General features: G+C 36.2%; 1 protein-coding gene across 3 annotated transcripts in view; it reads right to left on the reverse strand.

The window, feature by feature from the left end:
* GMPS (guanosine monophosphate synthase) overlaps positions 1 to 13,340 on the reverse strand; it is a 78,314-nt gene that overhangs the window by 33,548 nt on the left and 31,426 nt on the right. For all 3 annotated transcript variants that reach the window (XM_078432221.2, XM_060639042.3, XM_060639043.3), the window contains exons 4-5: positions 9,054 to 9,151; positions 5,105 to 5,208 (exon numbers count right to left, since the gene is read on the reverse strand). In XM_078432221.2, the coding sequence (XP_078288347.1) occupies positions 5,105 to 5,208; positions 9,054 to 9,151 (202 nt within the window). The remainder of the gene's footprint in view (positions 1 to 5,104; positions 5,209 to 9,053; positions 9,152 to 13,340) is intronic.

The following is a 13,340-nucleotide window of genomic DNA, read 5'->3' on the forward strand; positions in this document are numbered from 1 at the left end:
TTTGTCTACATAATACAATGATAACTCAATTTTTTAAAATCTTTTAATGTTTATTTTTGAGAGAGAGAAAGAGAGACAGAGCATGAGTGGGAGAGGGGCAGAGAGAGACAGAATCTGAAGCAGGCTCCAGGCTCTGAGCTGTTAGCACAGAGCCCAATGCAGGGCTCGAACTCGTGAACTGTGAGATCATGACGTGAGCCGAAGTCAGACGCTTAACAAACTGAGCCACCCAGGCACCCCAATGATAACTCAATTTTGGCTCTCGGTCCCACGTAGCTTTCATATGCAATGTGCAGCTACCAACTTTACGTATTAGGCCTGTCAGAATATTCTAAGTACTCCTTTCTTAGATACTATTAACTGCAGATATAACTTCATGGACTTGGCTAATGTGTTTCTGAAATTACTGATTACCTATTAAGCAACAGGTGTTAGGCTAAATGTTTTACATGTGCATGCATTACCCCTGTTTATGGCTCTGAGATATCAAGAAATGTACAGCTACGTAAGTAGTTAAATCAGGTCTAGCAGGCTCCCAAACTCATACTCATTCTACTATACCAACGAACTTCACATTTTCTTTACTTGGGTTCTATTCTAGGACACCATTCTCTCTTGGTTCATTGCTGATTTCACTGTTCCTTCTTAATCTTTGTTGGTTCCTCCTCATCTTATCCATCTCTACAAATGAAAGTTGCCCAGTACTGAGCACTTAAATCTCTTCTCTATACATGGAGTGATCTATCACTCTCACGGCTCTAAATTCTACCCGTATGATGGTATACTCCCAAATTTATGCCTCAAGCCCAATTTTCTACTGTACAGTCTAGACCTACATATACCAATGTCTACTCATACCTTTATTTCTATGATTAATAAGGCATCTTGAATTTAATACACAAATCCACATGACTGCATTCTGACCCATCAGGTAAACAAAAACTTCACCTTTCTGGATACTCAGGTCATAAAACTTGGGAGTTAAAGCCCAATTATACCCTTTTTTCCCCACTCCACATGTAATCCAACAGCAATTCCTTTGTCTCTCCTTTCAAAACCTATCAGAACCCAGTCTTACTTCCAGTATCCAGTCCAGCATGTAAGAACCTGAAGGACACTGCTCTGTCCTAACAATAAGCAGAAAGTTAACCACTGCCCTTGAAAAGACTGCAGATGAACACAGAGAATCATAACTTACCATAGCAGAAACCCATGAGTGCAAACATCCACAGGAACCACTGCTGAGGTAGGGAAACTTAAACTATAATCAGTGAATTGCTAGAGATTCAGTGTGAAAATCTGAGAGATAAAAATTCCAAGAGTACCCACTCATCACGGGCCCTGACACTTTTGTGAATCTTACCTCCAGGAGATTGACTAAGCTCTCAAAGTAAATGTCAGGGAGAGGGAAAAAGAAACCATTTTAAAATATACCAGGACATTCTGTTCTTCCTAACTAGGTCTATCTACTCTCAGGAGAAACTATTTAATCCACTTAAAGAGTTAGCTTTCTATCAGAGACCACTGACCTGCTAGAAGGGAAATCTCCAAATCCAGCCCACTCTAGTCATCACATTCCATCTAACAGTGAGAAAAAACTGAGTACTTGTGAAGTCAACAGCCCAGGGACCCAGGCTTACTAAAAAACTGAGAGCTAGCTACTCTTCCTATCCCCACACCTTACCATCACATACTAAAAGCCTATTTACAACAATTCCTTTTAACTAGTACATCATGCATGACAACCAAAACAAACAAAAAATTACAAGGCACCCTAAAGGCAAAGAACACAGTTCAAAGAGATACCATAAGCATCAGAACCAGATACCCAGACTAAGATATCGCAGGGATGTTGGAATGATCAGATCAGGCTTTAAAACAATTAGGATTGGGACGCCTGGGTAGCTCAGTCAGTTAAGTGTCTGACTTCGGCTCAGGTTAAGAACTCATGGTTTGTGAGTTCTAGCCCAACATCGGGCTCTGTCTCCCTCTCTCTGCTCCTCCCTCCATCACTCTTTCTCTCAAAAATAAATAAACATTTTTAAAAAAACTGTGATTAAGCAGCTAAGACTAATGGATAAAGCAGACAGCATGCAAAAACAAATGGGTAATGTAAGCAAAGGGATGGAAAGTCTAAGAAGGGATCAAAAAGAAAGCTAGGATCAAAAGCACTGTTAACAAAAATGAAGAATGCCTTTGATGGGTTTATTAGTTGACTGGACAGAGCTGAGGAAAGAAGCTCTCAGCTACAGGATATCTCAATAGAAATAACCAAAACTGAACAACAATGAGAAAAAACACTGAAAAAAACAGAATGAAAATAAAAGGCATGCAGGTTGAGAAAGAAGAAATAAAACTGTCTTTGTTCACAGATGACATGATCACCTATACAGAAAATCCTAAAAAATCCACAGAAAAACACTAGGAAGTAATAAGCGATCATAGCAGGGTTGCAGGATCTAAGGTTGATACACAAAAGTTCACTGCCTTCCTACACATCAACAATGAACAAGTGGAACTTGAAACTGAAAACACAATTAGCACCCAAATAAATGAAATACTTTGGTATAAATCTAACAAAGTACGTACAAGATCTATGCGAGAAACCAGTAACTGTTGACCACTTGTACCTCTCCCACACTGTACCTTACACTCCCCTCTCCTAATTGCTACAATAGACTAAGTGATCTCCCTACTCCTACATTTGACCCATTCCTCTTTGCTCTTCATTGTAGCCAAGGTAAGCCTAAAATTAGATTCAGTTTCTCCTTTGTTCAAAACTCTACCTCGCTATGAGTAAAGCCAAAAAGTTCATAGTGGTCTCAAGGGGTCTGTGTTCTGGTCCCCCAAACACCTCCCTCATCTCACCTCTACCACTCTCCCCCAGGCTTCTTCTGCTCCAACCACATACTCTCCTTGCTGTTCCTCAAACACGGTCCCATCCCAGGAGCTTTGTACTACTATCTCCTCTTCCCCCAACTATCTAGAAGGATCACACTTCCTTCATGCCCAGTATCATTTTATAGGAATACCCTCCCTGAATATCCTGTAGAAAACAGTAACAACCCTAATCACACATATTCTGCAACACTCCTCTCTTCCCTGTATTTTTTCAATGCACTTACACACCGTCTGACACTTGACATATTCTGTATTTGTGTATTGTCTGTCCCATCCCTCCTCCCAACTAGAATGTTAAACAGAGACTTTTGTCCAGTTTGTTCATTACTCTATCCTTGGCACCTAGAACCGTGACTGGCACAAAGTAGGTATACAAGTATTTGTTGAATGAAAAAAAATACATAAGCCATCTAACACTGTTGATCTTTTATATTAAATAAAAACATTTCAAGACAAAAACCATTATCAATCATTTCTATGTTAATGTACTAGTCTAATTAACTAATTGCAGGCAGAATACTCAATTCAGTTTATCCATGACAAATCTTTTTTTCAACTTATTGTTTAAGCGTGGCATTTCAAACAATAACTTTATTGATAAACCCATTTTCTACTGACTTCTAGGATTGATAATTATTTACGTAACAACTAACCAAGTAAGCATGTCAAAAATCACAAACTGCCAGAAAATCAATTCCTCTTCCTCAGAAAAGTCAAGAATAAAAATGGGTTTAAAGCACAGATTGGTAAAATTTCTACAAAGGGCTAAAGAGTAAAAATTTTAGGCCCTTAGGGACACATGCATACATGGGACACAATCCCTGCCTTTTATTATAACTCTTTAATAACAATAAACATCATTTTTAGGTCCTGAACATACAGAAACAGACTATAGAACACAGTTTACCAATCCTGGCTCAGAGAAATGTCCTGAGTGCTTAGTCTGATGTTTTGCAAATGTCCATGTACACCTAAGGAAGGCATTTAAAAACCCAATTATGAATAAGGCACAACAGAAAAACAGACCATTCTCCAATTTTTCCTGAGCTCTAAAAGCAGTATCTTGCATCTGGAGAACTTTTATTAGAATGAACATTTTTTATTAACACCAAAAAACAAATAATCCAGTGAAGAAATGGGCAAAAGACAGGAATAGACACTTCTCCAAAGAAGACATCCAGAAGGCTACCCGACACATGAAAAAATGCTCAACATCTCATCATCAGGGAAATACAAATCAAAACCACAATGAGATACCACCTCACACTGGTTAGAATGGCTAACATTAACAACTCAGGCAACAACAGATGTTGGTAAGGATGCGGAGAGAGAAGATCTCTTGCGCTGCTGGTGGGAACGCAAACTGGTGTAGCCACTCTGGAAAAGAGCATGGAGGTTCCTCAAAAAATTAAAAATAGAACTACCCTATGACCCAGCAATTGCACTACTAGGTATTTATCCAAGGGATACAGGTGTGCTGTTTCAAAGGGGCACATGCACCCCACTGTTTATAGCAGCACTATCAACAATAGCCAAAGTACAGAAAGAGTCCAAATGTTCATCAACAGATGAATGGATAAAGAAGATGTAGTATACACACACACACAACAGAGTATTACACGGCAATCAAAAAAATGAAATCTTGCCATTTGCAACTACATGGATGGAACTGGAGGGTATTATGTTAAGCGAAATTAGAGAAAGACAAATATCACATGACTTCACTCATATGAGGAATTTAAGATACTAAACAGATGAACATAAGGGAAGGAAAGCAAAAATAATATAAAAACAGGGAGGGGGACAAAACAGAAGAGACTCTTAAATATAGAGAACAGAGGGTTACTGGAAGGGTTGTGGGAGGGGAGATGGGCTAAATGGGTAAGCGGCATTAAGGAATCTACTCCTGAAATCATTGTTGCACTATATGCTAACTTGGATGTAAACAATAAGTAAATTCTATAAATTAATTAATTTTAAAAAATGAATTAACGAACATTTTTTTTAAGTATTTCAGAGCAAACCAGTAAGTAACTTTAAATAATCTAATATTGAATTCCCTTCATAAATTAATGGTCAATTTTATGACATGTACAATAACTCTTAAAAAAATCTTTTTGAGTACCTCATACAGAAACATATTTTTAGACTTTTCAGATAAGGTTTTTTGAAATGAGATCTGCAAAGGTTTAAAAATTTTCACCTGCCACAATGTTCCCAGAACGTGCCACAACCTTGAATCCATCAGCTACTTTGTCTACACTATCTCCGTGGGTAAGCAAAACAATTTCTTCCTTCTGAAGGCCCCTAAACATACAAAAAATAAAACACAACATACAAATATCTTAGAGACATGATCAATGAGACCTTATGCTTTATTTTCCAGCTTTATTGAAATGTAATTGACATATAACATTGTGTAAGTTAAAGATAATACAACCTGATGATCTGATATACACGTATTATGAAATAATTACCACAATAAGGTTAGTTAACACATATCATTTAGCATAGGTACCATTTTTTTCATCTATTTAAGATCTACTCTCTTAGCAACTTTCAAGTATACAATACTGTGTTAACTGTAGTCATCATCCCTGAACATTAGATCCCGAGAACTTACTCATCTTATCACTAAAGTTTGTTTTTTCCCTTTAGAAATACTAGCTCACCGTACATGTAAATCAAAAAATTTAGAAACATCTAACAGTGCAACTCTGCTGGAATTTAAATTTATTCTATGCATCATTTAAAAAAAAAAAAAAGTCAATGAGAGCATTAAATACCAAAAAAGGCAATCTGTTGTGGCGTCTGGGTGGTTCAGTGGGTTAAGTGTCTTACTTCAGCTCAGGTCATGATCTCATGGTTCATGGGTTCGAGCCCCGCATCCAGCTCTGTGCTGACAGCTCAGAGCCTGGAACTTGCTTCGGATTCTGCATCTCCCTCTCTCTCTGCCCCTCACTTGCTTGTTTTCTATCTCTCAAAAAAATAAACGTAAAAAAAGTCAATCTGTAAAATTTAAAAACTGAAAAAATAAAGTTGGTGGTATAACCACACACATAAAAAATAATTTCAAGAAGCTACAAAATACTAATTTCAAAATTTTACCTATTAGGAACTATCTTAAGAACAAAAGGCATTTCAGAGAACTAAATATTCAGTAGTTTTCTATCAAAAAGTGATAGTACTAATACTGGTAATGTTATTTTGCAGCTAGAGAGTATAAATACATCCATATCACAGGGTAAAATAAATATTAAATAATTAATATAATAATTAGGAATTCAGATTTTTAGCCTCACAGTAAGCAGATGCAAAATCAAAGGAATTAGATAAAAACCCTATAAACATTCATTTTAATTGGAAATAAGAATGTACACTGATTTTGTTTTTTCTAAAAGAATACATTTTGACTAACTTTGTTCACTGAAAAGGCCTAGAAACAAAGACAACCCGGTAGCAATGTGTATCTCTACTTCTCACGCCAAACAAAGGCATGGATTAAAGAAATTGTCAGTAACATTTATCAAATGCAACGCATGGACTTTCTCTGACCCTGATTCAGACAAATCAACTATAAAAAGACATTTTTTATATTATGAGAAAATCTGGAAGAGGTCTGAATATTAAGAAGTTAAAAAAAATTAATTAAAAATAAAGCAAGAAGATAAAAGTATATTAAAGCCAAAACGATGTTTTGGGTTTACTAACTGCTGTCACCATTGTTGTTTAGGATTAATGAAGGGGAGTCCCAGAATTGTAGAATTAGAAGACAGAAAAACTTTAAATTTTAACCAGATCTTTAGATTTAAAAAAACCTCTTGCAGTATCATATACCACCATGACTCCTAAAATGGTTCTCAAGACTAGTCACTTGGGATACAGATGAATGTAAACAACCTCTCCATTATGAAATGGATAAGCACTGGATTTCAAATGTATTTTGGTAATGAATAGCTTAAGTTCATAAAATTATTTTGAGCCATTTGGCTGTTTTGAAAAATGATAATCTTTGAACAGATACACTTATTTTTGCTCTTCCTCAAAATTAAAGAGGAGATAGCCACAGCCTGTTTTGTGTATCAACTGGGGTTATGTCTCTATTTCAGATAAAAATAAGTTGGATTTTAAAATTTCTGATCTGTCCAATTTGGAGAAAACTATTCATTAAGAATTAATTTAGGCACAAGTCAATGGAGCCTTTAAGAACCTTACACACAGTATGATCAAAAAGAATGAAATCCTGCCATTTGCAACAACATGGATGGAACTAGAGTGTATTATGCTAAGTGAAATAAGTCAGAGAAAAATAAATATTGTATGATTTCACTCATATGTGGAATTTAAGAAACAAAACATGACCATAGGGGAAGAGAAGTAAAAATAAAACAAGATAAAAACAGAGAGGGAGGCAAACCCAAGAGACTCTTAAATACAGAGAACAAATTGAGGGTCACCGGAGGGGAGGTGAGTAGTAGGGTGGGCTAAATGGATGATGGGAAGTAAGGAGGGTACTTGTGACAAGCAATGGGTATTATACGTAAGTGATGAATCACTGGGTTCTATTCCTGAAACCATTACTACACTAAATGTTAACTAATTCAAATTCAAAAAAAAAAAAAAAGAACCTTATAACAAACCCGTAACTAAAAATAATTAGCAGTTAAAAGAAATGATAACAAGGGGAACATAAGTGGCTCAGTTGATTGAGCAACTGACTTCAGCTCAGGTCATATCTCATGGCTCCTGAGTTTGAGTTTGAGTTTGAGTTTGAGCCTGGAGCCTGCTTTGGATTCTAAGTCTCCCTCTCTCTCTGACCCTCCCCTACTCATGCTCTGACTCTCAAAAATAAATTAAAAAAAAAAAAAAAAAAAAAGTAACCACATCATGAATAGACTTGTCTAATCACTATATTGTACCTTGAAACTAATGTGACATCGTGTCAACTATACTTAAATTATAAATAAACAGACTTCTTGGATTCACCAAAAAAAAAAGAAAAACAGGTTAACTCTGTATCAATCGTTATCAGCCTGCACTTTACAGATTTACTGCAGTAAGGGGGAAATGTAGTTTTAAAGTAAAAAGGAAATTTAAGGGGCGCCTGACTAGCTCAGTCAGTAGAGCATGTAACTCTTGATCTGAGAGTTAAGTTTGAGCTTCATGTCCAGTGTACAGATTACTTATAATATTAAAAAAAAAAAAAAAAAGGAAAAGAAAAAGAAATAAAAATGAAACTTAAGTCAAAATGAATTAAGTGAGGGGGGCCCTTGGCTGGCTCAGTCTTTGGAGCATGCAATTCTTGATTTTGGGGTCATGAGTTTGAAGCCCACATTGGGTGTAGAGATTACTTAAAAAAAAAAAAAAAAAAAAACAAGAAAGTAAGTAACACTATTAATAGTCCACCAAAATGAGCTTTACCCAAAACACAGAAAAACCCAAAAAAGGAAAGTTTATGGTTCTTTAGAAAACTGAATGAAAACCGCATTTTTTTTTTAAGTCAAGCAGAAGATAAATGATTCTAGGAAGCTATGAATAGCTCATTCACCTATCTTCAAATAGATTAGAGCTATAGCACCTTATCTATTATCACCTAGCAACAAAATCAATTAATACATTCACTATATTAAAAGATAGTACACTAGGTACAGTTACGCTCAACACAGAGAAAGTGAGGAGGGAAACATAACACGTATTTAGCAATGAGTCCAACAATTTGGCTGTTTGCTAAGTACCCAGCAAAAAACATGAAGGAAGAGATATACAAACACACGTGGCAGATGCAAGATAGTTTAAAACATTATCGATTTGCCACACCTGGCACACGAATGTTTAAAATCGTACCCCAAAGAGTAAAAAAGAAAAGCCATAAATGTTAGCATCCCAGTCCACAACTCCAAACAGGAATCCAAGACTGCACAAGTGTTTTTAAATTAGGTCATAAGGGCTTTCACTATTCCTAATCAGCCTCCCCACCACCCTCTGCCATCCTGACACTCAAATGGAAAACAAATATGACAATTACTCCGATGGCCACTAGGATGGCCTTAATTTCATTATTACAGATTCTCTAATTTTGAAGAGTAACAATCCCAACTTTAAATCAGGTACTCTACTAACCATTCTTATTCATCTAAAAATATCTATAATACCTGAACAATGAGCATGTGTTGTCCACACTAATACTGAAGACTCCATCTTCTCTAACACTTTTTTTGTGCACAGTACCTCCAAATACCTTATTCATCATCTGTTCAAAAAAAGAATAAATTGACATTAATGTAAGTCAAAAGAAAATTACCCATTTTATTATGCTAATTTAGTAATTTATATTTCTTATTTTCAGAATATCTGCTATGTTTGTGCCCCAAAAATCAAAGACTTAGATAAATATAGATAACTTGGTATTATCATATAAAATTGCACAGTTATTAAGAAGAATAGTTATAAAACAAAACTAGATTAGATATCTGACCTGAGGTTAATTTCTATTAAATACTGGCAGATTTTCCATTTAGTGTACTTTAATTCATCTGTTAAAATGGAGGTTTAATACTTACATCTGAGTTTAATTTAAAAGCATTTTAAAAGGTACTCTGAGCTTAGAAAAAGAGCAGATGATAGAAGAGCTGTGGTATTAAAACTAGACAGGTATAAATTTCTCCAAGCGATTTAATCTTTGGCCCCAAAGGAACAGTCTGAAAGCCTGCAGAAGGCTATGGTGTGGACACAGCGTAAGCAAGAATATCTGGTCTTTCAATTACATACATTTGTACAAATCCCATACACCTACAGACTCTTATTTCAAACAGTCTCTTCATTCTGCCCCTCCTTGTGTCAATCAATCTTCTAATTTATCATTCACATTTGCCCAACTCCTCCCCAACACCAAAAAAAAATACACAAAAGATTTTTACAATCATTATTTCTGATTGAGGTAACCACTACAACTCATCTGGGTTTGTCTGTTCCACAACAGGTGTCATAAGATACCTGCCATACCCATGCAGGTTACAGGTTGACCCAGCTCCCAACAAAAAAGCAGGCAGAGGGCTAAATAAATGTCCATTCTTACAATGCACAGTGGAATATTCCTCAAAATCATCAGCAAATGCTGCCCTCTACATTCTCCTCTGAAGACATTCAAAATAAAACTTCCTGCAATAAAGGTTTGGGTTAAGCCCAAAAGAGAGAAAAAAACAAAACAAAACTTGTTAACCCATTTAGCCCAAATTTCCCTAACTAAAAACCCAGGTATTAAACACTTTCTGCAGTACATTAACTACCACACAGTTTAGGAAACATTGCTACAGTCTAACCAGTCTATATTCTAGAGATCTACCAATGTCAGCTACTAAAATATAAATATGATTGTGTTAGTCCATGATTAATTTCTTCAATGGCTCTCTACCATCTACAGCAGGGTTGGTAAACTTTTCCTGTTAAGAGTAGGTATTTTGGTCTTTGCAGGCCCTACTGCCTCTGAAGCAACCATGCAATTCTTGCCATAGCATGAAAGCTACAGACAAGTATTGTCCACAGACAACACTTAAAGAAATGGATAGGGCTATGTTCCAATAAAACCTTATTTATGGACACTGAAATTTGAATTTCACTTAATTTTCACATCACAAAATGTAATTCTCTAAAAAAATTTTTATTTCAGGACACCTGGGTGGCTGAGTCGGTTAAGCATCCAACTCTTAGTTTTGGCTCAGGTCATGACCTCACAGTTCATGAGATACAGCTGCAAGTAGGGCTCTGTGCTGACAGTATGGAGACTGCTTGGGATTCTCTCTCCCACTCTCTCTCTGTCCCTCACACCCAAAATAAATAAACATTAAAACACACACACACACACACAGTTTAAAAAAATTTATTCCAAGTATTTGAAACCATAAAAACTGGGGCACCAGGGTGGCTCAGTTGACTGAGCAACCAACTCTTGATTTCAGCTCAGGTCATGATCCCAGGGTCATGAGATCGGCCCCGGGGTTGGGGCTCTGTGCTGAGCATGGAGCCTGCTTAAGGCTCTCTTTCTCTCATTCTGCCCCTCTCTCTGGCTCGTGCTAAAATAAACACATAAATAAAAGTAAAAAATAAATAAAAACACAGAAACTATTCTTAGCTTGCAGGTCATACAAAAAGAGGCAATGGGCCAGATGTGGAGGCAGGCCACAGTTTGCTGACCCTCTGTCTATAGGATAAAGTCCAAGTCGCTTATATTACACAAAAAGCTTTCATTACATGCCCCCTGTCTAGTATCACCTCTCTTCCCCACCCCCACTTCTCTACTCCAGCCAAACAAGTGTAACTGCCAAAACAATGAGACCATGTGCTCTCCCCCATGTCTTCAGATTTCTTCACAGTCCCAGAGGCCTACCAAAGCATGTGGCCCAAAGCAGTCATTAAAATTTGCTGAATGAAAAATGCTGTCTTTCATATACTCAGTGAACCTTGTGCACCTCTACCTCCTTTAATTTGCCGTTCTTAATTAAAAGACAGCTGAATGATCAAGAAAACTAAAGCTGTTCAAACTCAACACAAATTAAAAGTTCACAAAATCTAAATTAAATGCTTTTACAAAGCCAAAGGCTTGCCCTAAAATTTGAAGTTATCTTACCTGTTGAGAAAGCTTTCATGTTTGTTTGGTTTTTTTCTTGGGGGGGGGGGGGTGCCCTTCCTGACTACACTACTTAAGGTTAAAATGCAAAGAGCTGACAATCAGTTAAGCTTGTGTTTGTGAGAAGGGGGGATAACTTTACCTATAATAAAACAATTTGTTTTCTTGTTAAATTTTTGTTTTAGTATTCTGACTTAAGGAAATGGTTTTCAGTATGGATTCCTCATAACCCCACTGTCATAAATGCCTCAAAAGAAACTCATGCAGTACTCCAGATCTACTGCCCCAATCAGATCAGCTCTTATCTTGCCAGTTTTACAAGGGTTAGGTTTGGGAGAGAGAAAGGGAAGGATACACCCTTTTAATAGAAGTAATTTGACAAAACCTCATGGAGTGTGTAAAGAAACCAAACACTTGTAATAAAGATGTTTCTCAGGATGCAAAAAAAAAAAAAAAAAAAAAAAAGGAAAGAAAGAAAGAGAAAGAAAAAAAGGATAAAAACAGAAACCAAGTGAAATTACAACAGTGAAGAGGCAAGTCACAATCTAGAAGGTATCTGCTATATGTATTTGGCTAATGTTTAGTATCCATCATATACAAACACAGTAAAATAAGACACTGTAATAGAAAAATGGGCAAAAATCATTAACATGCTTCTATACTAAAGCAGACACTACTGGCAAATAAACATACAAATCTTACAATAATAAGGAAAATGAACATTAAGACTACAATGTGATCCCATTTAATGCCTCTTCAGATTGGCAAATAAAACAAGAAATCTGACAATGTTAAGGCTTGGCAGGAATATAGAGCACAAGGAATTTTCACATACTGCTGCAGGAATGTAAATTGGAGGGAAATATTACTAGTAAAGCTGAGATTCAGCATTTAAGTTCATGGCTGCCCTAGAGAAAAGTTAGAGTATGCAGAACGCCAAAAGACAAGTACAAAAATATTCATGGCAGTATTGTCTGTAATAGCAAAAAATTGGAAAAAGACCAGCAATACCAATAGTGAAATGTATAATTAATCTGTGCTATTCAAACAAAAAATTCAGTAGTGAACATGAGTCACTTACAATTAAATGTATTAACATGCAGAATTTCATTTATATAAAGATCAATGGGCAACCTAAATAACATTATTTAAGGATATAAGCTTATGTCTAAAGCTGTAAGGAAAAGAAAGAATGAATAATAAAATTCAGGAAAAGTGCTGCCTCTCGTAGGAAAAAAACATGAATGGAGAAAAGTATAAAGAGTTTCAAAAGTTGTACTAATATTCTATTTCTTATGCTGAGTGGAGAGTAATAGAAATAAGTGGAGCAACGAGCAGGACTAACTTTTTTCTTCTAAAGCAAAGAATTACCAGAAAGCAATTAGAAAGTCTCTACAAGAGAGTCTCAAGAATGGGAAAAGATGGTACATAAAATAGTGAAATTACTAAAATTTCAGAATGCTGTTGGGGGCAAAAGTACATCCCAGAGTGAGACCTTTGGTGCTAAACTTACCCAACTAATAGCCATTAAGAAATATCAGTCAGTCCTTTACAGACAGCTTATTAGCTAGATGTGCCATCTATACCAGTATTTTATGGAAAGACGATTTTTGTCTAAAGACCAAGATCAGCCTATTCCACTGTCCTACTATGTAAGTTCAGAGGACATAAAGGCAGATTGTTGTACACATTTAACCTGAGCAGGCCTGGCTCTGGCTACAATAAAGATCCTTAATGAATAACAGAAAAACTAGGCCTCACAGTTATATGAGGGACTGGCATAAGGGAGAAACAGTCACTAGCACTTAAATTCAGG

Source organism: Panthera onca, chromosome C2 (assembly GCF_046562875.1).
Source record: "Panthera onca isolate mPanOnc1 chromosome C2, mPanOnc1 haplotype 2, whole genome shotgun sequence".
In the NCBI taxonomy this organism is placed as follows: Eukaryota; Metazoa; Chordata; class Mammalia; order Carnivora; family Felidae; genus Panthera; species Panthera onca.